Source organism: Engraulis encrasicolus, chromosome 13 (genome assembly GCF_034702125.1).
Source record: "Engraulis encrasicolus isolate BLACKSEA-1 chromosome 13, IST_EnEncr_1.0, whole genome shotgun sequence".
NCBI lineage: Eukaryota > Metazoa > Chordata > Actinopteri > Clupeiformes > Engraulidae > Engraulis > Engraulis encrasicolus.
The window spans coordinates 50299887-50325282 of record NC_085869.1 but is presented as its reverse complement, the minus strand read 5'-3'; the positions used below and the strand labels follow the sequence as shown (position 1 = coordinate 50325282).

At 44.3% G+C, this 25396-nt stretch overlaps 1 protein-coding gene across 1 annotated transcript in view; it reads right to left on the bottom strand.

The window, feature by feature from the left end:
• Positions 1 to 3213: 3213 nt before the first annotated feature.
• Positions 3214 to 25396, bottom strand: part of col4a1 (collagen, type IV, alpha 1) — a 79962-nt gene continuing 57779 nt past the window's right edge. Inside the window, exons 22-52 of the mRNA XM_063214210.1 lie at positions 25124 to 25201; positions 24871 to 24954; positions 24636 to 24706; positions 24257 to 24448; positions 23541 to 23709; positions 23135 to 23227; positions 22740 to 22844; positions 22103 to 22200; positions 21476 to 21626; positions 21024 to 21137; positions 20154 to 20321; positions 19683 to 19772; positions 19299 to 19451; positions 18968 to 19066; positions 18395 to 18484; positions 18004 to 18143; positions 17527 to 17653; positions 17142 to 17222; positions 16685 to 16783; positions 16443 to 16493; positions 15957 to 16142; positions 15237 to 15370; positions 14775 to 14847; positions 14144 to 14215; positions 13772 to 13900; positions 13051 to 13149; positions 11984 to 12196; positions 11561 to 11738; positions 11067 to 11181; positions 9335 to 9507; positions 3214 to 6967 (exon numbers count right to left, since the gene is read on the bottom strand). Of these exons, the coding sequence (XP_063070280.1) occupies positions 6886 to 6967; positions 9335 to 9507; positions 11067 to 11181; positions 11561 to 11738; positions 11984 to 12196; positions 13051 to 13149; positions 13772 to 13900; positions 14144 to 14215; positions 14775 to 14847; positions 15237 to 15370; positions 15957 to 16142; positions 16443 to 16493; positions 16685 to 16783; positions 17142 to 17222; positions 17527 to 17653; positions 18004 to 18143; positions 18395 to 18484; positions 18968 to 19066; positions 19299 to 19451; positions 19683 to 19772; positions 20154 to 20321; positions 21024 to 21137; positions 21476 to 21626; positions 22103 to 22200; positions 22740 to 22844; positions 23135 to 23227; positions 23541 to 23709; positions 24257 to 24448; positions 24636 to 24706; positions 24871 to 24954; positions 25124 to 25201 (3707 nt within the window). The 3' untranslated portion in view covers positions 3214 to 6885. The remainder of the gene's footprint in view (positions 6968 to 9334; positions 9508 to 11066; positions 11182 to 11560; positions 11739 to 11983; positions 12197 to 13050; positions 13150 to 13771; positions 13901 to 14143; positions 14216 to 14774; positions 14848 to 15236; positions 15371 to 15956; positions 16143 to 16442; positions 16494 to 16684; positions 16784 to 17141; positions 17223 to 17526; positions 17654 to 18003; positions 18144 to 18394; positions 18485 to 18967; positions 19067 to 19298; positions 19452 to 19682; positions 19773 to 20153; positions 20322 to 21023; positions 21138 to 21475; positions 21627 to 22102; positions 22201 to 22739; positions 22845 to 23134; positions 23228 to 23540; positions 23710 to 24256; positions 24449 to 24635; positions 24707 to 24870; positions 24955 to 25123; positions 25202 to 25396) is intronic.

Genomic DNA, 25396 nt, shown 5'->3' with positions numbered 1-25396 from the left:
AGCCTGTACTATTCTCAGACGCATGTTTTCACTCTCTCTCTCTCTCTCTCTCTTCTCTCTCTCTCTCTCTCTCTCTCTCTCTCTCTCTCTCTCTCTCTCTCTCTCTCTCTCTCTCTCTCTCTCTCTCTCTCTCTCTCTCTCTCTCTCTCTCTCTCTCTCTCTCTCCCTCTCTCTCTATCTATCTCACTCTATCTCTCTCTCATGTCCCATGTGTGTATGAGTGGGATAAAGGTGATGTTGACAATGTTAATGCCTGGATGGATAGACTGACACAGAGGAGGAAAGAAAGAGAGGGAAGGACAGACAAAAAAAGAGAGCGAGAGAAGGGATCATCTCTGTCACATATATATTCCTGCACACCCACTGTTTTCCCACGTGCATACACCTTCACATAATTTCCCGATTTCTTCCCAGTGTACTTTGCCCATTACTCTCTCTCACACACACACACGCACGCACGCACGCACGCACGCACACACACACACACACACACACACACACACACACACACACACACACACACACACACACACACACACACACACACACACACACACACACACACACATTCACACACAGACATTCACACACTCATCCACATGAGTGCAATTCACCTTTCCTCTCTGTAGGTGTTTACAGCATGCACTGAAACCTGTGCGTGCGTGCGAGCGTGCGTGCGTGCGTGCGTGCATTGTGTTTTTCAGTAACTATGATAACAACAAGGCCATGGCAGTCCTCCCTCCCCCAACAATTCTCTTTTGAAAGCGCAGACAGAATGGGCTCTTTAGTCCTGCTGATGACTGGATGGAAACAGTGAATGAATCAAAGGCAGAGCGAGAAAGAAAGAAGGAAAGAAAAAAAAACACAGAAGCTGAGGCGGGCTGCTATGCCCTTGCCTATATAGTCCTCCTAACTTGTTGTGCATGTGTTATCTTTCCTTGAAAAGCTGAGGAGGAGAGAGAGAGAGAGAGAGAGAGAGAGAGAGAGAGAGAGAGAGAGAGAGAGAGAGAGAGAGAGAGAGAGAGAGAGAGAGAGAGAGATAGAGAGAGAGGGAGAGAGGGAGAGAGAGAGAGAGAGAGAGAGAGAGAGAGAGAGAGAAACGAATGAATGAAATGGAATGAAAAGTCACAGCAATCATCCAGCCCAACAAAAGCAACTTCATATTGGCAAGGTTACATGTCAAGCCGGAAAGAAAAAAGAGAGAGAGGGGGTTGGCTGTTTTTCCAAGGCAAACAGCTGAAAAGGTGACCACTCACACGTGCCCGGTGCAAGGTCACTGCAGCACTTCTGAATGAAGCCTTGATTTGCTGTTTAACTGTGTGAAAGCACACACACGTGTCTCTTTGTTCATTACAGACAACACATGCTCAGTAATAAAACCGTTTGGCTGTGTGTGATCTGTACGTATGTATGTGAGTTTCTATTGATACTATTGTTTTGATACAGCCTGTTCTTCTTGACAAAAGCTGTTTAACTGTTTGGATGTCTGTAAATACATACTGTATGTCTGTTAAGCTGAATACTTGGTGTGCTTGACAATGCTGCATTCTGCTGTTTGTTCATGCAGGTGTCTCTCATCAGTTGTTGTTTTGAGACAGCCTGTTCTTGACAAAAGCTATTCAAGGGATTTGATACGTGTGCGTGAGTGTGTCTGTTAGTTGAATGCTGACTGTGCCATGGCCAGGCTCTGTTTTGCTGTATTGCTATGTGATTGGACATGCACGTGTCACGGTGTGAAGTTTGAGAACGACTGTGCCAACTTTCGCTTTTGCCTCTGAGTCATATTTTCTTTTCTTGAACAAAGTGTAGGAGTGCGTGTGTGCATGTGCACATGCCCATACAGTATGTGTGTTTGACAATATGGGAAACAGTTGTGTGTGTGTGCCACTGACATCTATGGTTGGGCCCTTGACAAAGTCATCTCAAAGGGCCCCCTCTTCAATATATGCAATGGTATCTCGGCCCCCCTTTCCCCCCTGGGCCTGGGACAAGGGACCCCCCCCCCCTTCATTCCTGTCAACATGCCTGTTTATGATGTGTTTTTGTGTTAATGTTTGTGCTTATTGTTGCATCTTACTGTTATTTTCTCATTCAGTACCTTGCCTTTGTAACTGTATGTACCTAAGTGCTGCAATCCCATCTTGAAGGATGACACCATGCCCTATGTTATACATCAACTGTTACACAGTATCAAACACAAGCAGGTAATTGGAGTGCTTCTGGGTCTTCACCTTTTTTCCTTGGTGCTCATCAGAGTAGGGGCTCTCAAACTTGGTCCAGGAAGACAGATGCTGAGGCACTCAATGTTGCATTTTTTTTTACTTTTTATTTGGCTACAATGCCTACGCGTTTCGGCCCTTATGGCCTTCTTCAGGGCGAATGTTATACAGTATGTATGCACATTACACACATTGTGTGATTGTACATTTGTGATCAGTCAATGCAACACTCCAATCAGCCATTTTGATACCACATGACTTGTTGAATGCTCTTGCATTACATACCGCCCCACCCCACCCCAGTGGCATCTCATGCTGGGTAGACTTGACATGAGCATGAAAGATGAGCAGTCCTAATATTTTTGGTCTTGGTGATGTGATTGTTTTTTCCATATCTAGTGTAAATAATTATTGCACCCAACTATGTAGTTTGTAAGGTGCAATGCATTCATTTGTGGAAAAAAGCATCGCCAGAATGCTTCAAATCTGGGAAGGGCCCAATGTAATGTGTTGGCTCCCCATTATTCGTTCAGAACGCTGACACTGCCCTCTGGTGGAAGACCATGGAATGGCACGCTACAAAGAGACAATGGGCCCTCCTCAAAACCTAGGACCGTGTCTTTCTAAGTGTATCAGCCTAATTAGTCACACCCAGTGATTGGATACTCTTTATTAGTCACACCCAGTGATTGGATATTCTGTAGAGTTCACCAAAAAGTATCCAATCACTGGGCGTGACTAATTAGGCTGATACACTTGGAAGGACACTGACCTAGGCTTTGAGGCCCTACAGCAGCACTCATCTTAAATTAGAATCCAGTGCCACATACACATATTCCAAATGAGCTGGTTTTACCCTTTCAATAGCCTGCTTGAAATACATATGTAAAACAAGGCCATTTGGAACACTGGATTGAAACTTCTGAATCCAGCTTGTCCATCATTGCCCTAATCAAAGCATGATGTGTTGACACAAGACAAACGTTAACAGGACCCATTTATACAAATCATTTTATTTATTGATTTACACAATTTGGGAATGGGAAGTGACAGAGTGGGAGAGGAGAGTAAAAAAACTATTTTAGGTGGTTAGTCAAGGCACATGGGGCATGGGGCACCTGTGTCTCTCAAAGGGACTCATGGGAAGAGTCAGTCAGTTCAGTTCAGCCTGTAGCATGACAACAAAGTCCTAGACCATTGACTCTGTGTAGACTACGTAACATTTTGCTTACAGTCATTGGTCCGCACACACATGCCCAGAAAGAGCAAAAGTTGAGGAAAGCAGAAGCAACACCATCGGAAAAAAGACCCTGACATTGGGTGACAGTTGGAGGGACAAAAATATGACACAGCATGATCGTCAGAAGGAAGCACTGACTTCAGTGTTCTAAATTCTATCACTTTTCAAGTGGAATGGCTCAAGGGGCAGAAAAGATGGAGAAAAACAAAGATGGAGAGTGATAAGAATGGCAGCAGAAGGAAAAAAAGAGGAGGAAGAAGAGGAGAGGAAAAAGACAAAGAAATGAGTGTAGCCCCATAATGCACACTGTTCCACCAGTGGAACGCTGTAACAGTCATTGAAAAGTTAACTATCTTAGTACTGCACTACTATGACATAACACAGGGCCTTCAGCAATACACTACAACTTGGTCATTGCCATTCTGGTAACCGAAAATGTATGGAACTGGGACATTCTCAATGCCCAGTGTTCTAGCCTTGCTAGGACGTGAAACGCCCAGTGATTGGATACTCTTTGGTGAACTCTGCAGAGTATCCAATCACCAGGCGTTTCACGTCCTAGCAAGGTTAGAACACTTGACATTGAGATGGCCCCACTGTGTCAAAATGGGTTAAGAGGAATAAAAGCTTCTCTCTAGCAACAACCTCTTGTCTTCACCAGGCACGCATGGGGGATTCTGGAGAGCAGCGCGGCCCTGAGAAAGCAGCTACAAACACGCACTAGATGTAAAAACAATTTCGCTGCTCTTGACCTGTACTATATGGCTTTTTTTCTTTGAGTCTAGACTAAGTAAAAGGCCCGAGTGTCACTGCAAGGCCAAGCTGCCACGGCAGCTAACTGTATCTGTCCTTCCTTCTCCACCACGTCCCCATCAGAGCAACCTCACTGAGAGCACTCAGGAGACACAGGTACGCAAAACAAGGGTGCCTCTCAATCGGTTCCCTTCAGCTGTTTCCTCCCACCTCGTTCCTTAGCTCTCTCAGCCCTCATCCTGTGGAGGAAACCACAGGAAACACAAAATGTTTTTCTGCTGTCAAGCAGCTCACCGTGGGCTTTTCCTCCCCATTTGATATCCTGATAGCAAATGAGAGATTCAATTCTGAATTGTGTTTTTTTGCAAGACCCTGGATTAAAAACACATCCTGTTGCGGTGTAACGAGGTCAGAGGCCAGAGGAAGCAACCGGAGGAACAAATCGGAGGGCAGCCTATGAGTTGAGGGGCTAGATTGCTGTTAGCGATCTTGGCATAGTCAAGTATTATCAGTGTAACAACCGGGGCGCAGCTATTATACACATACATACATATAATGTGTGTATTTCATGTTTTTTTCTTTGGCGTTAAGCTGGGGATGACTTCGGAATCCAACACTGGTTAAAACAGGGAGGACGGACTGGGAGGCAGGTGGGGGCTGCTTGTGACGATCAACCACTTCAAAAGTGACAGTTATTGTGGAGAGCTACAACACACACACACACACACACACACACACACACACACACACACACACACACACACACACACACACACACACACACACACACACACACACACACACACACACACACACACACACACGCACACACACACAAACACTAATCTACTAAATGTTCTACTCTACACAAAATACACAAACACGCAAGGTCACAGGAGACTATTAACCATTACGCCCCTTAACCTTGCCAAAACAAAAGTGTGTGTTTAGTTTGTACAAACCTTGACCATTTTAGGAGAAAACAATGATAAAGCAAGTTGCACATAGTGCACACCAGGCACTGTCTCTCGCATTCCCTGACACACAAACACACAAACGTGACCGTGTGCTGTGGAAAACATGTTTTGTTGCCACCCCTACACTTTTGCCTGACGTGGTTGTGCCTGAACCTGTCCCTGAACAGAAACAAACAAACAGGTGAGGCTGTAACCGTAACCGAAGCCACGACGATGAACAAACAAGCTACACACCCACATCAGCACAGAGCTTAAAAAAGCATTGATCGTTGATTCACCACCAGCCTACTACCAACCAGTCTTCCCACCATTCGCCTGTTTGCAGACAACCAGTGTTGGGAATGGGAGGGGTCGTTGTAAAAAAGAGGTTTGGGGAGGAGAGGGTCGGGAGATTGGGGGAGGGGGGGTACATACTGGATACCATTGCTGTTACTATTATCCAGAATGCCATGTCATACTTAAGATACTATTGCTATTCTCCTCCTTCTACAAAATCCCACTTGGTCTCAATATATGCTCATGATCTTTTGTTTCTTCATAAATAAAAAATTACACACAAATTATTGCATTTACCTGACGAGAATACAGTGGCATGGTGTTAAGTAATAAAGAAGAAAAAAGCAGTATATTTACAACAAAGCTTTAGCAATGCGCTTTGTAACTTAGTGCTAGCAACCAGGACTCTATAACTTATGGTGAAAAAAAAATCCAATGAATCGTTTTGCTGCAACATGTGTTACCAAAAACGATACTAAGTATGCATATGTTAAAAATAATGACAACAGAAAAGTACAAAAGATTTAGAAAAACAAAAGAAAACAGCACAATACCTGTTGGTGATATTTTTAAGTGGCATGAGTTTTTTTTCTTAAATGAAAAGACAATAAACAAATATATAAACAAAAAAAAGATTTGTCTAGAATATCTTTTAGGTTTGCAAGGTGAAATAAAGGCTGATTATGTTCATGGATAGCACCTGACCCCTGTCCAGTCTCTGAGGGGCCCGTTTTGGGGGTAGGGGGGTTCATAAACGAGGGGGGTACTCAGTGCAGACGCAAGTGGGCTCCACTCAAAAGGACGGGACTGTCACGGGGCGGCAATATGCGCTAGAATGTTCTACATAGGGGAGGAAGATATTCAGGTCTTGGGTAGATGGGAGGAATGAAGGAAGGAAGGCGGGGGGTTATATTTTTCTTCTTTTTCTTGTTTCCTTTTTTTGCTCTTTGCACAATGACGATGATGCACCCTTTTCACCATCCATCCATCCACCAATCTGTTTTGTTCTCTTTCTCTTTTTTTCTGTTGATCAGTCCATCGTCCTTGTGAAGAAGAAAAACAATAGCACCATCCTATCTTGTGAGTGTATTTGTATTTATGTGATTACTCTATATCATTGTAAGAACAAAAATACTGTTTTTTACAAAAAAATTTAAAACATTCTAAGGAAACCCATGGCGTAACGGGCTGGACGGCAGGACAAGACAGGGTGGGGAGTGGGAGGGGGGCAGGATGGGCCCTATTGGGCAGGGGGGTGCACAATATATTTTGCAATGTTCATTCAACACAGAGTATAATCAACACTCTGGGTAGGCATTATAACATCAACTCTCTGAGTGTTGAATGCATGGGCAAAATGTACTGTGTTGGGTGTGCAGTGTCGTGGCGTGGGGTGGTGGTGGTGGTGGACCAGACTGCCTTATGTCCTCTTCATGCACACCTGGCACCTGCTGATGTGCGTGTGCAGCTCGCCCGCCTTCAGGGTCGCAGGGTTGGGTTTCCTATAATGACACACACACACACACACACACACACACACACACACACACACACACACACACACACACACACACACACACACACACACACACACACACACACACACAGACGCACACACACACACACACACACACAAAGACGCACACACACACGCACACGCACACAAGGTCACCATCAGTTGTTACCCCCTGTCATTTGTTTCTGCATAGTCAGCAATGAATAATTTTTGTTTAATTATGAGGGACATTTGTGAGCTGAGGCAACTCTCAGGTGACTAAACATCAAGCCTCTCCAGCTAAACGTCAAAATACTGATCTAAATAATTAGCCACTCTACCTGTCTAAATAGTTCAAATCTTTCATTTATCCTTTATTTATATATATATAAATAAAGGATAAATGAAAATTCAAATCAAGCTCTTTTAGTGAATGACTGTGACAAGTTAACACTTAACGACCATGCTCCAAGGCATCGTTGTAAACTCAACCACTTTATCCATACACAGTAATAGTGCTTTATAAGCCCTATTATAGCAGAGACAAAAACCAAGAACACCAACTGAAGGCATAGGGTATCAATGTATCTTATACCACTGTATGTTATGTCATGTTATGCTTCAATTCAGGGGGCTGAGAGAATGTCAGTCTGGAAAGCCATATGGCATTGACGGACAGCAACAAAAAACATACACATTTACGTCAATCACTCTGGGTGTTGGACAAAAATGAAGGGGACAACTATAGAAATAACACCTACTATAACTGTTCAACGTCAAAAAAAATGTTTAAGAGCACTGGACTTTGTTTATTTATTAGAGTTGACAAACAGCACCACACTGAGGTCAGGGGTGGTAGTGCGTGTTGTGTGGCAACACTCATTTGTGTGAATGTTGTTCAGTACGGTACAAGAGGCTTTCTTTTCGTAAGCTTGGGGCAATGCATCACGCTCAACGAGGCACTCCTTTAATGGAGACCATCTGTACAGATATCACTGATAAAATTGCATTACAAATGGCCCAAATTATCCCGAGGCATCGCGTCTTCCCAGCAGACGCGAGATGATGAATTTGCGGGGGGGTTGGACAGACAGGAAGAGTGATTACTCTGGATGTCATGTGGGACCAAAACAAGGCGAAGAAAGACAAGCACAACAAAAACACAAATGATGCTACCGTTTCACACTTCACAGATGAAAAACAAGCCACTCTCCATTGAGACAGATAAGGGGGGAAAGAGATAGAAAGACAAACGAGAGCGAAAATAAGGAAAAGAGATAGGGTGAATTGCCCTAATGTATGGGGATTTGTTTGCATTTTGGACCTCGCATTTGATACTGAAGTATATTATAATCTTAAACCGCCATGGTGAATCCACACCCAATATTTGGTCACATAGTGACACGTGCTTTGAAGTATTTGATTTAAGGGACAATAGAAGTCTCTGTGTCCAAAAGTCCTACAATGCATATACAATACAATACAAAAGCTGAACTAATGTTTGTTGACTGTACTGTGAAGGAGGGGGTGGGATTTGATCAAATGGAAACACGCCTTTGATTTGGAGTAATTCCATTGACACTGACTGCCTTGGAGGACTAATATGCATAGATACAAAAGATGCATTGATGCATATGCCACTTGAAGGGCAAAACAAGGCTTGTGGATAGTAGTGTAAAGGGGATGTGTGGATGTATTAGTTCCTCTGGAAGCACAGAGGCTTTCATTTGTCAGTAATTTCATTGATATTGATGTATTCCTTGTTTTCACCATGGAATGAACAACTGTATTGTACTACTGTACTCTACTCTAGTTTGGTGCCCATAGGTGTCCCTTAAAGCGAATCCATGATTGAATGAATGAGTGAATGAGCGTCTAACTGTTAGACTCTAACAGGACCTCCTGTATTTAAACATCTTGTCTAAGGTAGTCTTAGTCATAACCCTAGGTGTATGGAGCAAAAGTGTGAATAGATGGAAGTGAACGGGACATATAAACATTAATTGAAACATTGCTATTTCAACCTGAACAGAACAATATAGGAGGAGCACTAGAGATGGAGCAGTAGCGGGAATGAGTAGTAGTGAGTGGGACTTACATAAACATCTTGTGGTCCTCAATGATGACGGGCGAGCCTAGTTTAAGCTGCTAAAGGCTCTTTTCCACTGCCAGTTTTCTGGTCGGCCTACAGCTCAACACAGCGCGACTCGGCCGCCACTTTTTGCTTTACGATTGAGCTGTGTCATGCCCAACCGAAAAGCAAAAAGTGGCGGCCGAGTTGCGCTGTGTGGAGCTGTAGGTCTACCAGAAAAACGGCAGTGGAAAAGAAGCATAAGTAGTAGTGTGAGTGGTGGTTGTTGGTTGTGGGACTTACGTAAACATCTCGTGGTCGTCGATGGTGGCGAGCCAGAAGCTGTAGGAGTTGGAGTAGTAGTTGCAGGTGCCGTGGCCGTGGCACTCGATGAAGGGCGCCGAGCGGAACTCCTCCAGGCAGGAGCCAGGGGACGCCAGAGCCTGGCCCGAACCCTCAGCACCTGCACTCGTATGCTGCAGACAGGGAAGGGGCAGAGAGATGGAGAGAGAGAGAGAGAGAGAGAGAGAGAGAGAGAAAGAGAAAGAGAAAGAGAGAGAGAGAGAGAGAGAGAGAGAGAGAGAGAGAGAGAGAGAAAGAGAAAGAGAAAGAGAGAGAGAGAGAGATGTGATAAGTGAGTGGGAGAGAGAGATTGGGGGAAAGAGGGAAAGAGAGAGAGAGAGAGAGAGAGCGAGAGAGAGAGAGAGGGAGAGAGAGAGAGAGAGAGAAGGAAAAAAAGAGAGACAGAGAGCGAGTTGGAGACAGGAAGAGAAAATATGGAGAGGGAGGTAGAGAGAAAGGTGGACGTAAAAATGAAGTGGGAGATTTGTGAAAAGGAGAAGAAGAGTGGGAAGACAACAGAGAAAGCGAGAGAGAAGAATGAAGAGAGAGGTGGGGATATAGAGTCAGAGTAAGATGGAGTGGGAGAGAGTGTAGGAGTTAGAGAGTGAGAGAGAAAGAGAGAGAGAGAAGAGAGTGAGTGAGGGAGGGAGAGGAAGCCATTGACAATAGCAGTGAGTAGGAGGCAGAATGAGAGTGTGGATGTGTGTGGGTGGGAATGTGCGTACAATAAAGAAAAGCCAATAGAGACATGTAGACAAAGACAAAGGAATAAACCGACGATGAAAATAAAACAATGCAGGAATTGACTGTGGAAATCCTCAGTGGCTTATTACGACACACCTCTGAAAGAAGCACGATATTTCCCGTCAATATTTTCAATGTGAATTCTTAGTATCACAGTATCAGTATTTCCCAATAGACTGATTGCATTATACTGTATTATTCACCATTTTATGACTGAGCTTGTCCCGCTGACCGAGACCATGAAAAAATCAGGTCAAGTGCATTATTTCAAAATGTTCTAGCAGTTGTACCAACAGTACAATACAGTCTGTGTAGGCCTATTACACTGGTTATTTCACCATTATGTAGCAATAATGAGGCACAGCTTTTAGTTTGGAAAAAATGGCAAATGCTAATGTCATTTCCTCGCAATTAAGAATTCAACAGGGTCATTATTTAATCTGGGCAGTCCTCTTTGAGAGTGGATTCCATGGCCGCAGGCAGCCGTGGCCTAGTGGTGAGAGAGTTGGTCTTTCAATCTAGGGGTTGTAGGTTTGAATACCCCCTGACCTCTCCCTACATCTCTATCCATGGCTGAAGTGGCCTTGAGCAGCTAAGGCAGCTAACCCCACATTGCTCCAGGGACTGTAACCAATACCCTGACAAATAATAACTGTAAGTCGCTTTGAATAAATGAAAGCGTCAGCTAAGTGTAGTGTAATGTAATGTAATGTAATGGATTCCCTAGCTTTGGTAGTCTTGAAAACTGGAGGAGACGTGCTCACACTATCACCTAATAATGAACACAGTTAAATACATAAAGCACACATAAAACCTATAGATATAAAGGAAGCCAAACATAGCACAGTGTTTACGTGGGATTCAGCACCGAGATAAAAACGCTGTCAATTATTAGGCGATAGTGTGAGTTTTCAAGATATGTGGTATTTAGCAGTGGACCATGTCTTACCATGACGAAGGAGTATCCGATCCACAGCGAGTCCCAGCCCGTTGGGCAGGCAGGGATGAGGATGGACTGACTGTGCACCGCAATGACCATAGCAGGAGCTTCGCACACGGAACACCTGTGGGTACACACACACACACACACACACACACACACACACACACACACACACACACACACACACACACACACACACACACACACACACACACACACACACACACACACACACACACACACACACACACACTTGTAAGCATTCAGGCACCACACAGTCATTTTAAATGACTTTCCTAATTTTATTTACAACATAAGAGAATCATTCTGTCTTTACCCCTCCCCAAAATTGCACTTTGAAATTGAAGGTGCACAAACAGACACATAGACACAGGCACAGACACACAGACACGCACACACGCGCGCACACACACACACAAGCACCTCATCCCCTCCCTCCCCCACCCCTACACACACGCCCCCACCCCCCAGCCCTGTACCTGCTGATGAAGGGCTTGATGCTCTGTCCGGTGATGGGGGCCATGCTCATGGGCATGGGCTCTGGGGAGGTGAGCCAGAAGGAGTAGTCGTTACGCGAGGCAAAGTTACACACGTTGTTCAGGTTGCAGAAGAGGAAGGGCATGGGGCTGAACTTCCTCAGGCAGCTGCCGGCCGTACCTACATGGTGGGAGAGAGCAAGCCAGAGAGAGGGAGGGGGGTTAGTCACTAGGAATACACTATTTGTAAACAGGAGGTATTGTACACTTGTAAGCAGTGCAATACACTACTAATATAAGCACACAAACACAGACACAAGCACAGACAACACACTCACACGCACACGCACACGCACGCACGCACACACACACACGCACACGCACACGCACGCACACACACACACACACACACGAAGACACACTCACCCAAGTCCTGCCCATGGGATCTCTCGTTGCCCTGCACGTAAAGCAGCGAGTAGCCGTCGTAGATCAAGTTGGTGCCGTAGGGGCACTGGGGTACGTCCACCGTCTGGCTGTGGCGTGTCACCAGGAAGCCGTGGTCCATAGAGGAGGGGCCGGGGGGGCCCACGTGGCCAGGTGTGCCGTCGGGACCTGGGGGGCCGGGCATCCCTCTGGGTCCTAGAGGGAGGAGAGCACAGAGATATGTAGCATAATGTTCAAGGTGTACTATGTGGCAGCCAGAGCCATAGAAGTAAGAGTTAAGCCTGGCTCAAACTACACGACTATCGCGCCGAATCTCGGCTGAAAACCCCCCTTACGACAATCGCTGGAACGTTAAACCCCAGGACCATCGCAAGCGATTGTCGGGAAAGATTTCCTCGTCGTGGCCGACATTCTAAGATACAGCTTTGGCAGCTCAAAGAGTCGCCGATCGCAAGTCGTAGAAATCAAACAGTGTTTGATATTTGCGACTGGAAATAGAATGGGCATTGTCTCGGTGATTGCAAGCAGCGATAAGAGTGACAGTTGCGATTCTCTTCTAGTGTGCGGTGCACCCCGACACCAAAATCGGACACACAATCGCTAGTCGTGTAGTTTGAGCCTGGCTTTAGGCTAATCCTATTGATCTCCATGTTCCAATTTTACACAAAGATGGCGCCCCATGGAGCCTTTGACACACAGATCGCCATTGGCATACAGTAGTTTGTTAAATAGAGCCTTGAAAGTTCAGTAAAGGTAAATGTAATTCACTCTAAATCATTTCTATGTCATCTTTGTTATGTAGTGGTTCTGTGTTTCTCTCTTTTTAAACAACATTTTTTTGTCCATGAATATTTTTTTCTGTCTTTGTTTAATGACACCTATTTACCGGTATTATAATTGAGAATGAACCAATGAACCCAAGAACACATTCATATCAATCTGTGTTTGCATGTGTGTGTCTTGCTTTTGTATACATTCTCTATCTCCATATCATTTTTGTTCTATCTTTAAAGGGTATTCTACTGAAAGCGTGCAGGTATGTGTCTCACCTGTGAGTCCAGATGTACCACGCTCTCCTTTGGCTCCAGGATGGCCGTTGTAGCCAGGAGTTCCATCGTCACCCTTGGGACCCTTTGGCCCAGATTGACCTGTAGGAAAAAGATGGAATAAGCATGTCATAATCAACACCACAGAACTAGTGAAGCAGGTCAGAAGAATAACACACAGTTGTTTGTGATGAACGGTGAAACATGGGCGTTTTTTTCCATGGCTATTCTTCTTAACCTAAAATGCATCATTCTAACTCATCAGTTTCTGACTACCTTTGACCAGACTGCAATTTTGACATCTGAGGTATGCCCTTTGGAATCAAAATGTGGCAGCACAAGTTCACTGACTGTTAGGGTAAGGGAAAGGTCTAGGTTTAGGCCACCTGGTCAACAAGCGACGTGGCAGGTATGCCCTCAACCTCAAAAATTACAGTCTGGTCAAAGGTAGTCAGAAATTGACGAGTTGGGATGCAACTGTATTGCCTTAGCCCCTTTAGATGCAACCCCTATGACACATGGTCACAAACACAATGCTATGGCAAAATAATAATCTGTTAGCAAGAATGGCTGTAATGCCTAATGTCACAGTATTGTTTGTAATAATTTTTGTTTCACTAAAGATGTCTACAGGCTCAAAACAAAACGACAAGGCTACTGTGGTGTACTGAAATGTGACTATTAGAAGATATCAAAGTGAATGTGTATGAATCTGCTATGGTACCTTGAAGCCCCTTTGCTCCTTGGTATCCCTGGGTGCCAGCCGGTCCTGCTGGTCCCTGAAGTCCTGGGAAGCCGACCTCTCCTTTGACGAAGATAGAAGGACCAGGAGGCCCTGGGGGTCCATCGTTACCTGAGGAGGAAGATGACGAACAATTCAGTACGAGACATATGACATCTGATATCTGTAATATCTGAGTGATATTACATCTGACATCTGTAATATCTGAGTAACATCAGTCTGTAGAATGTCTATGTGCTCCAGTAATGCAAGGTCTGAGGGTGCAAGAAGGAGTGTTCTAGTGATATGATGCTGATATGAGGTCTGTGTGATTAGCGTGAAGAGACATCTGTGAACAAAAGGTTAGGGCTGTACCTTTAGCCCCGGGGTATCCTCTGTCTCCAGTCTCTCCTTGCACGCCAACACCTCCATGCTCACCCTTCGGTCCTGTGTGAGAAATCCAGAATAATTGTCAATAAATCACGCTGTGCAACTATGCTACTGTCATTAGAAACCAGTCTCAGATTTGAGGATGATGATGAGGGTAAGTATCTCAAGAACAATATGTTTTTTTGTAAATGTGTCCTTGATGTTTTCAAACAATAGCTCCTGTTCTGTGTGATATTCTAGGGTTATAGGTCACAAGGCTATTAGGTCACAAGTAATCTTTGCGTGATCCATACAACCTCATAGGAAAATTGCATACAGTTACACCCCAGGGCAAATGACAGGCTAATGGCTATGGCTGGATTAACTTCCACTGTGAAATTACGTCTGAGTGCACCAAGGGGAAGTCCTATGGGCAGGCCGACCGGAGCGGAATCAAACCTTGCCCCCAATGACAGTGAAAATCGCAGATCAGAGCTATTAACATGTTATTTCCACACAATAACCATACAATTACAATAACATGGTATTAGCGTTTTGTTTATCAGCAGTCGCCTGGGACACCCATCATTGTGGGAGCGCCACTGAGTGCACCTGCTGTAATTGCTCAAAGCCTTACCTGGGAACCCAACGAAACCCTGGACGCCTATTTCTCCTTTGACGCCATTGTAGCCTGGGAGACCAGGTTCACCCTGGGACAACCACAGAGAAGAACCAGTAAGATTTAAAACATGAATTCACATTCACAAAACTGTACTTACAACACAACCAGACACGCATTTCACCTAAACCCAGTAATACCATAGTTTATGAAAGGTAGATTGAAAACAGATATATCTGGTATTATAAGCTGTGTCTCATCTGAAAGCCACAGTGAGATTGTCTATGAAGATTCTCCTCATACAAGGTCATGTTATCAAAAAACTTCAATTGCAAGCAACCATGTTTCCCAAGAGCTACAAGAAGTCAGCTGTTTACGGTACAATTGAACTCATTGGATACCACAGTGACATCAAGAGATACACATCACTTGACATCAGTGACATTATGACATAAGGAGGGGCAGTGAGAAGGAACGTACGGGGATTCCTGGTAGACCCCTGTCTCCCTTGAGGCCCTGGTCTCCCTGAGCTCCTGTGAAGCCTTGATCTCCCTTCTCTCCTTTGTTGCCCACACTGCCAGCAACGCCAGGAAGACCCGGAGCACCAACAGCACCTGCAGACAACAGCAATTCATAGTTTCATAGAGATAAAGTTCATAGAGTTTTCATTTGAAAACAAAAAGAAAACCTCAGGTGTTGAATAGCACAAATCAATACTGCCGATAATGTGTAGTCACAGCAGATGATGAAAGGTGGTCTTCTTCTACTTGGTCTGGCCTTCATAAATGCCATAATCATGTCTGAATATCTCCTGAATATAGTAACCCTAAAATCACCTGCAATTCTACTAAATGTGAAATGTTGTTACAGCAAAGTCAAGGACACTGACAGTAGCCATAATTTATTTTTTTTAAGGTTCAGCTGTAGGAAATGGGACTTCTTTTTGGACCTTGGTGATGTATATCTCTTCCACTTAGATATTTCTTCAACTCTAATTCTGATGTGGAAATTTTAAGTTATTTATCTACGTTTGTAGTAACCTGGTTCTCACGCTCACGAAGTGTAACGAAGATGCACAAAGCACTAAGGGTCTGCGCGAGAGCCAGGCTACGTTTGTAGACCTGTAGGCCAGATCCCTTTTGTACATAACCTCAACAAAATCACTGTCTTCTTCCGCGTTTGCACACCATTGTTTCTCACCTGCTTCTCCAGGGACACCGGGGGCTCCTCTGTCTCCCTTGGCCCCCTCCATGGAAGGTCCAGGCAGGCCTCTGTCTCCAGGCTGGCCTGGCTGGCCCTGGTGGCCTGGAAGTCCTTTGTCACCTTTGATACCGGGGACGCCGGGGTGGCCAGGTGTGCCTGGAAATCCAGCGTTTCCTTTGTCACCTGTGGAAAAGAGGCGGAGACAATCAGTAAGGTTGACGGGCAGACAGACAGACAAATAGACAGACAGGGATTCAGATGGACAGAGAGGCGGATGGACTGACAGGCAGGCAAACAGACAGAAGGTAATGTACACAAGTCCATACTTCCATTGTTTATAAAATCTGTATCAAGTCCATGCATCAGTTATACTCAAAGCACATTTTAAACAGTTTATTCCTCTCCTTTAAAATTGTTCTTAACTATTCTCAAGTATTAATAGTCCACTAGATCATTGCATGTTGGCACAGTGTGCAGTCTCACCTTTGGGCCCAAACTCTCCAGGAGGTCCCTGCTGACCTGAGCCTGGGATACCTGTGTGGAAAATTCAGATGTATTACGTCATCTCTCCTTTGATCACATATTGATTTCCGAGTTAGGGTCTGAAAAAATGTACGCCAAAGCAAATTCTATACATGATACCGTATTCAAACATGCATGGCTGATGTTAAGACCTTGTCTTTGTATTGAGTCTTCTTGTTTGAGAGAAACACAGAGGTACCTACCTGAGTCGCCTTTCTCTCCCGACGATCCTGGATAGCCGTCCTTACCAGGCTCACCCTTGTCTCCTTTGCCTCCTGGAGGGCCCTGCAAACCTGGGTCACCTGGTTGGCGAAAGGCACGACAAGTTTTTAAGTCATCAAATGACAAAGCATTTCACTGAAAAATTGCCCTTGAAAATCATAGCAGCACCACATCTTGTGCCATTTTTACAGCAGATTGTATGTATTTCACTTTGTTTGTCCTTATACTCTATATTTGGAACAATGTGTATTAATACAGCAATGTAAATGATGTGGTCGATAGGCAAACACAACCAATACTTTCACAAAGGTCAAATAGGGTCAGTAGTTTGTAACAATGAAAGCTTGATGTTAACCTCATAAGATGTGGTACTGAGAAATACTGTAATGCTGCTGCGAGTGACAATCACATAGTGTGAGGAGCAGGTAGATACAATACCTGGTCGTCCTGAAAGGCCAGGTTCTCCTGGTACCCCCGGCAACCCATGAACACCTTTCTCTCCAGGTCGGCCAGGACTTCCTGTTCAATGAAAAAGGGGAGAGGCTTGATATATGAGTCACATCCAAAACATTAGTCATTCCTCAATTGTCATTACTATAGAAGTTCATTCTTCTGAAGACAGCTTTTTTTTGTTTCTGTTGCAGCAAAATGCTTTGACTGCCATGTTTTGATGGGCATGTTTCAAGTTCCCAAAAGAGGGTTTTAAAATAAAACATCCATCTGTATCTGTATTTTTGAGTAGGTCCATGGTCTGAAAGGTGTGAAGGGGGCAAAGTGCTATTTCTGCAAGTGAATAAAAGGACTGGATGTTGGGGTCATTAACCTGGATATCCAATTCGACCAGAGTCTCCTTTCTGCCCAGGTGATCCGGGCATTCCTGGGAGTCCTTCACCACCCTTCTCTCCTTTGGACCCTGGAACACCTGGCTGTCCTGGGAAGCCGCTTGTACCCTTAAAACGGAGAGAGAATACAGTCGGTTGGTGTTGCATTTTGGAATCATAATATCCCACTGGTTGCATAGGACCAAAGGTAACCTTTGTATTGCAGAGTAAAACTTGTGCCATAGGAGGCAGAGATAATGTCACTACTACGTATATTTCTGGTACATACACGTAGAGGGCAAGTTTTATATCCTTATCCTTATATACTCTGTAGTGTACAGTGCATTGTGAGAATGATTGATAGATACAATATCATTTTAAGCTTATTTTCCACATCAGTAGTAAGAGACTGCCAAATACAAAAGCCATGTCTGATACATGGAAGATAGATAAGCAGAAGCTTGCCGCCTGAGACCTACCTTTTCACCAGGTAGTCCGGGAACACCAATGCCTGGCAACCCGGCGTCACCCTTGTCACCTTTGGTACCATCCTCCCCTCTGAAACCAGGATGTCCGGGCGTTCCGATTCCTCCTTTACTACCCTTCGGACCTTGCCCACCTGTATTCACACACACACACACACACACACACACACACACACACACACACACACACACACACACACACACACACACACACACACACACACACACACACACACACACACACACACAGTGCAATCAACAAAAACGTAAAGCTATAACAAATGGATGAAGATACATGTATCAGCAAGCAAGATTGTGAGGGAAGAGTAGGGTCCCTCTGTGTTGAAATTGCATGTGTCGGAGTTGCACAAGGTTCTAGTCTTACCTGGCAACCCCATGGCTCCCATGCCACCTTGCGGTCCAGGCTCTCCTGTGGCTCCAGGCTCTCCAGGGAAACCAGGGTCACCTTTGTCACCTGAGCAAGAGTAGAGACGGAGTGATTAATTGATTAATTGATCAATTGATTCATTGATTGATTGATTGGTTGGTTGGTTGGTTGAGTGGCTTCATTCATTAATTGATTGGATTCATTCATTTATTCATTCGACCATTCATGAAATGACGACTTCCATGAGATTCCAAGCTGAGCCTTATGTGCGCATGTGAGTGTGAGTGTCTGTCTACCAGAGGGCAGAGGTGGGCTCTCTGAGCAATTTTCTAGTTCGTTCGTTCATTCATTCATTCATTCATTCATTCATTCATTCATTCATTCATTCATTCATTCATTCATTCATTCATTCATTCATTCATTCATTCATTCATTCATTCACATATTCACTCATCCATCCATTCATTCATTCATTCATTCATTCATTCATTCATTCATTCATTCATTCATTCATTCATCATATCACTGACTTCCATGAGATTGGCACAGGTGGTTATAAACTGAGCATACCTGGTGTACCAGGTAATCCAGCCTCTCCATCTTTTCCGGACGTTCCTTTTTCTCCTTGCACACCTTGGTAGCCCGGTTGACCATGCTGTCCAGGGTCGCCTGTAGAATTGCACAAAAGATTTTGCGGATTGCACAAAACATTAACCAGATTTATCTTGACCTATTGCCTTAATGAACTAATTCATTTCAGTGCTGAAGGAAAGTGTATGTTTATAATAGTGGTAATGGCAGAAGAAGTGAGAGGTACAATCACATAAATTACATTTTCTGACACATTTTATATCCAATGTTCAATACAAATGAAGATGGATTCAATATTGCCTTGTATTACCTCTGTCTCCATGGTCACCCTTCTCTCCCTTCATGTGCTCCATCTCAGTGTCGCTGATGTTGCCGGGCGGGCCCCTTAGTCCTGGGTCACCTCTGTCTCCCTTGGGCCCTGCCTCACCAAACTCTCCCCGAGGCCCAGACAGTCCAGGGTCACCTAAGAGGAGAGGAGGTTGAATTATACGAATAAACAGCTGGCAGTAAGTGACATGCATTACCTACATACATACGCACAACTTTTAAGCATGTTTAAAGTGATTTTTAAAAAACTTTCACTTTTGCTCCTTTTCACTTTCTGTATATTTTAGGGTGCAGTCATTAAGCACCTTTTTAAAGTCCATTTGATTTGATTTGTGTGTATTTCACGTGATGTTGTTTTCGCACTAACCTCTTTGACCAGGTAGGCCGGGGTTTCCAGGCATTCCTGGTTTTCCAGGTAAGCCAGGTGTGCCCATCATTCCCATGTCTCCCTTGGGACCTGGAAATAAGAACGATTTGCTTCATTAATGTACCTCCTGCTGTTCCTCTGTAATAATTTCACTGTCAGCTAAATTGTAATGACCAAGTCATAATTTCGGTAATGTCATAGCACAGTTGTTCTGATATTTTCAGCAAAGACTGAATGGGTGGGCCCATCTGCACAAAAAGGCTACTCTCTGTCCGAAAAGCACAGAACTCAGACCCGGAACCCGGACATAATACTTGCAAAATATTTGCCTTGATCAAAAAAGCTCACTTGTGTGAAAATGTTGTTTAAGCTTGAAGCTCCAAGCTTCACGCCCCAGAAGGAAGTCCAGCTGCCCACAACTAAGATCTAAGACGACCTTGATGAATGAGAATCTTCATAAACATTTCTTACCTTGCTGTCCAGGGAACCCGTCTCGTCCAGGGAGACCAGGTCGCCCTGGTAACCCTTTGGAACCTGGTATTCCTTGGGCTCCGGATAGCCCCTTGTCTCCCTGAGGGCCGGGCATGTCCAGGCCAGGAGCACCTGGGTAACCTTTCTCGCCTTTCACACCACTTGTGCCTTTGAAGCAAATACGAAAAGAACATGAAAACATGATAAAGAATGATAACGATCACATTTTTTAAAATGTGGCATTATCCGGCCCTTATAGAGCTTCATGCATGTGATGGCACATACTGTACAAGTACCACCAGTGTGGTAGGAAAGTAAGGACAATTCTAGTTAGGCTTGATGGTAACAGGGGTACCCTTTGAAGGCCTAGCATAGCCTTGATGAATCTAAAACCTTTTATGAGGCCCAACATTTCTAATAGCGCCCCTAGGAAAACAATTTAAGGACATGTATGTACATCTCCGTTATGTCCTACCCTTATCCCACGAACACACCAAAAGTAACAGAAGCAACAAAGTGTTAAGGGACTGTTTTCATGGCAAGAACTACACAAGTGACAAAAGTATGACTGTTAAAAGCAGAATGCAAGCACTGCGACATTCTGATTGGCTGTGGTGCCTGTCGCCGAACTGCATGGCTGAAGTTCCACTACAAACTGTCAGTCATGTCACTAAAACCGCCTCTTGTCGACAAAATTGCTTTTGTCTCTTTTGTTGCCAGCTTCTCCATACGAAGTCAATTACATCCAGTGTCGTTGTCCCTCTTATTGCTTTCGGTGTGTTTTTGTGGTTACAGGGATGTGTGTACATTGTGTGTGAACAGAGACACAACTTGGGGGCATTTCAGCACAATGTTCTACATCATACTGACCAAAAGGTCCAGGTTCTCCTGCAGGTCCCATGGGCCCAGCTGGTCCTGGCTCCCCAAATCCTGGAGGTCCAGCTGGCCCTTCTTGACCCGGCCGTCCTGGGGGACCGGAATCACCTATAAAATAAAAGAAACATGGGTTTTCTTGCTTGCCAACCACCTCATAAAACAGCCACATGTGAGAAGTTGAAAAAAATATACAGTAATAAGAAAAAGCCCCCAAAACAGGCTAGAACGTTGCAAAAGGAAGGCTTTGGCCCAGATGGGAAGCATGTTCCTTGCTGTCTGCAAGCTGAAACTAGCAGAGAAAAGGCATCCAACTTAAACTTGCCAAATGATTTGGGCGATTTTCAGGATCAGTTGGTTCAGGAAATTGTTGGATCAAACATGTGACAGGGTCTTTAATTTACAAAAATGGGATTGACTTCTCCCTTGCTGTCATCTTGGTACATTACCTTTAATTCCAGCAGGACCAGGGGGACCAGTTCGCCCTTCAATGCCAGGAACACCTTGAGCTCCGGGGTTTCCTTTCGGCCCTGGGAAGCCAGGAGTTCCTGGTTGACCCATGGACCCCTTAGGTCCTGGAAGTCCTCGTCCTGGTTCACCCTGTACGCATGGACCACAGAGTTGGTAATATCACCCCAATATGGGTTTGCGCAATCAGCATAAAGCAAACCATTTCATCTGAACATTGATTGCCTTTACATGTGTTTGATATTTAATAGTATGATATTAATTTCTGACAGTGTACTTTTACAGGTGCAGATAAAGGTTCCCGTCTTAAAACACTACATGTGGGTCAATGATAGCTCAGCAGTATCACGCATCAGGGCAGCGCAACGACAGCCAATGCCACTATTGTATGGATTTGTTGTTTTTGATCTTAGTGGAAGCATTTCTAAGAATTCATTGTAGCACATTAACCACCAATTACTTATTAACGTATGAGCATTAGACGCCGTTGCGCCACCTGACCTCTGAGCCTCAGAAAACATCTTTGACCCATGTACAGTGCAAGTACATATCAATATTTTTTGCCAATATTATCAACACAGTATTCACATTTCAAGGGATTTCCATACCTTGGGTCCAGCAAATCCAGGCAGACCTGGGTTACCATCCCGTCCTGGTCGACCAGCTTCTCCTGGAAGCCCTGGTGCTCCCGGAGTTCCGGAATAGCCTTTGGGATTATGAATTCAACATTTTACATTTACATAGAAGAACTTTTAGGAAATATTTAGAAAAAAAAACCTTTCAGGATCAAATGATTCACATTGCAATAATACTGACTTTAATGGCAAATCTGCTCTACAAGACTATTTATGGTATATGTGTTATCAAGTTTTGTATTGTGTCACTGTTTTGTGTCACAATGGTGTAGCATACTATATCAGCAATCTCAAAGAAACTCACTATATTCTCATATATTATCATCTCAAGACAGTATAGAACCATTATCAGTAGAATAATCTAAGACACTGGTAAGCACCATTCAGCACCACAGGTAAGGACAGTGCCATTCCAGAGCAATTTAAGAACGAGCTTAGGAGCTGTGTACGAACATTCACATACAAATGATGAAAGAGGCGTAGAAATCTAAGAACTTTCATAGAATCAATCGAACAAATTAATTGCACACAAGACTAAGATCAATTACTATTGGAAAACGCACCCCTACTCAGTGTACAACGCACCCCCACAATCTTGTACAGTGCCTACCTTTAGGCCCAGAGGGGCCAGGAAGTCCAATGCCAGGTTGGCCAGGTTCACCCTTCAGTCCCTGATACCCTGGTGTTCCTGGGTTACCCTGGGCTCCTCGGTCACCTTTAGAACACAAAATAAAATTTGTCAGCCATTTTTTATAGCCAATTGCTCTACTCTTGGCAGGTATCCCAATTTATCATTTTACGTGAAGATACTATATCACACGAGTATTTTTGCTCAACGTGCACAAATTAACTCATCTGGTGCTAAGCAGTTGCAAGTTGTTTTACTTGCATGTAAACCTAGATTTCATTATTAGCATCTCTCTGTATCTCTGTAAAGCCAACATGTTGGCCTATAAGTGAAACTAAGCTGGACATCTGTGCTGTAGATCTGAATGTTTCCAGTACCTTGAATGCCAGGCCGGCCATCCTGTCCTCTTGGTCCAGGTGATCCTTGTGGTCCAGGTGAGCTCACACCTTTTCCAGGTTCTCCTTTGGGACCTGAAAAGTACCAATTTGCATTTGCTCTGAGGTTCTATGAATTATCAGTAGTGTAACCTGTCTCACAAATACATCTTCACCGATATGCCGGTATGTTACTTTAACATGAAATGTGAGGAAAAAAGTCTATGTGTTGCCATACTGCCAATCCAAGCATACTAGATATGTTAACACTTGTAAGGTACTTTCTCAAAGCAAGAATCAAGAGTCTCAGGACCAAGGACATGCTGTTGATCAAATTCCCATTATAACCTTAGCTCAAATTTAGGACAAAATAAGTAGTGTGTGAGTGGATGTGCTGTGTTTCACTCACCTGGTAATCCGGGGTTTCCTGGCACTCCTGGTGACCCGGGGCTTCCCTTCTCTCCGGACAGACCTGGCCGTCCGAAGCCTGGCTGACCTGGGGGTCCCCTCTCACCTGTGGCTCCAGACGAACCTGGTTGTCCATCACGACCACGCTCACCCTTAATTCCATATTTGGCCTACAGATAGGAGATGAAAATAAGGAATATCAGACCTATGCACTACATGTATGGGCTCATGTTGTTATGAATGGGGTTAGGAGTCCAAACTCTATGTTTGTACCATAATGTTGTACAGTTTATGTAGAGTGATGTACAAATGTTTTTCATTGAGTAAATTTCACATATATAGCAAGAACTTGATGCCTGTAGTCCTTTCAGATGGGATCGCTGGCGATCTCACAGTTTTCTTCAGAAGCTCAACTATATCATAACTGCATTGCTAAGACATTAATAAGAGTCTTAACCCCTTTGCACATAGACTTTGTTATAATCTTAATGTCACCAAAATTGTAATGACCAAGTCTTAATCTGTTACATAAGGCTCTCTGTCATGTCATAACAATGTTGTTATGATGTTGAGTCTTTCCAGATATGAGGGAATGGGTACACCATTCCGGGTACAAATGGGAACGGCAGCTAAGTACTAAAAGCTAAAACTAAATCTTACAAAAGAGGTTCTGCAATGAAGGGTTTATCGAAAAGCCATATATCAACTGTCACTCACCGGCTCTCCCTTAGGTCCCGGTACGCCAGGTGTGCCATCTCTTCCTGGCTGCCCGTCCAGACCGGGCAGACCGAGGCTGCCCTTCAGACCAGGGTTACCCCTGTCTCCCTTCAGCCCTGGAGCCACAAAGATATCTCCCGGCTCGCCCACAGGCCCTGGAGCGCCCATCAAACCTGGGGTGCCTTCACGACCCTAACGTACAGTAAGAGACAGGCCACATGATGATGCATAAATAAAGGGCTCAAAACACAACTGGAATGGAGGAATGTCCTCTCAAAATGTAAAATAGCCAAATGTCTTACTTAGACCTTAGGACATGCATCTAAAACACCACTGGATCGGATAAAAAAAATATCCAACAGCCAAATGTTTCACTTACTGGTTCACCTAAACCGCCAGGAGTACCAGGTAGACCTTTCTCTCCTTTGGAGCCAGCAGGGCCAGGGTATCCTAAAATCAACACACAGAGTTAGCGTGGTACACACATCAGACATGTTTACAGCAGGCATTGGTTTGGAAGTAAAGGACTAATATTATACCCAGCCTGTGTGCCATTCTTTGTTTCTCATGAGATCACGGTTTTAACAAAAGCCATGCGTCAGGTGTTTGTTTACCTTGAGTTCCTGAGGGCCCAGGGGGGCCGGGTGGTCCTCGGACTCCCAAAGCAGAGCACTCCACACAGGTGTCACCTCTGTCACCTTTATGACAAAAAACATCCATCAATCACTAGGTATGAACTTCATGACTGCAGTTATTATGTGTTATACTGCAGTTAGTTTTATCCATTCAGTTTATCCATATTACAGTTGATTTATGCACATTTATTCACACATTTATACACAGTTCGTTTACATGTCCATATCTCACCTTTCTGTCCCACTTCACCCTGAAGTCCGGAAGGTCCAGGAGGTCCAGGGAAGCCGCGCTCAATGTTACATAAGCCACCTGCCACACCATCACAGAATCAAAATCAATGTTCGCAGCCCAACCACTCCAACACAAAAATTACTTCATTTTACTGTCCCTGTTGCATGAGAGTGTGTACTTGAATTTAGGTTGCTAGGATTAAGTTTAACTACAAAATGTTATATGTTGGCATATGTACAGAAGATGAATCATTTCACAGAATCTTACAATAAA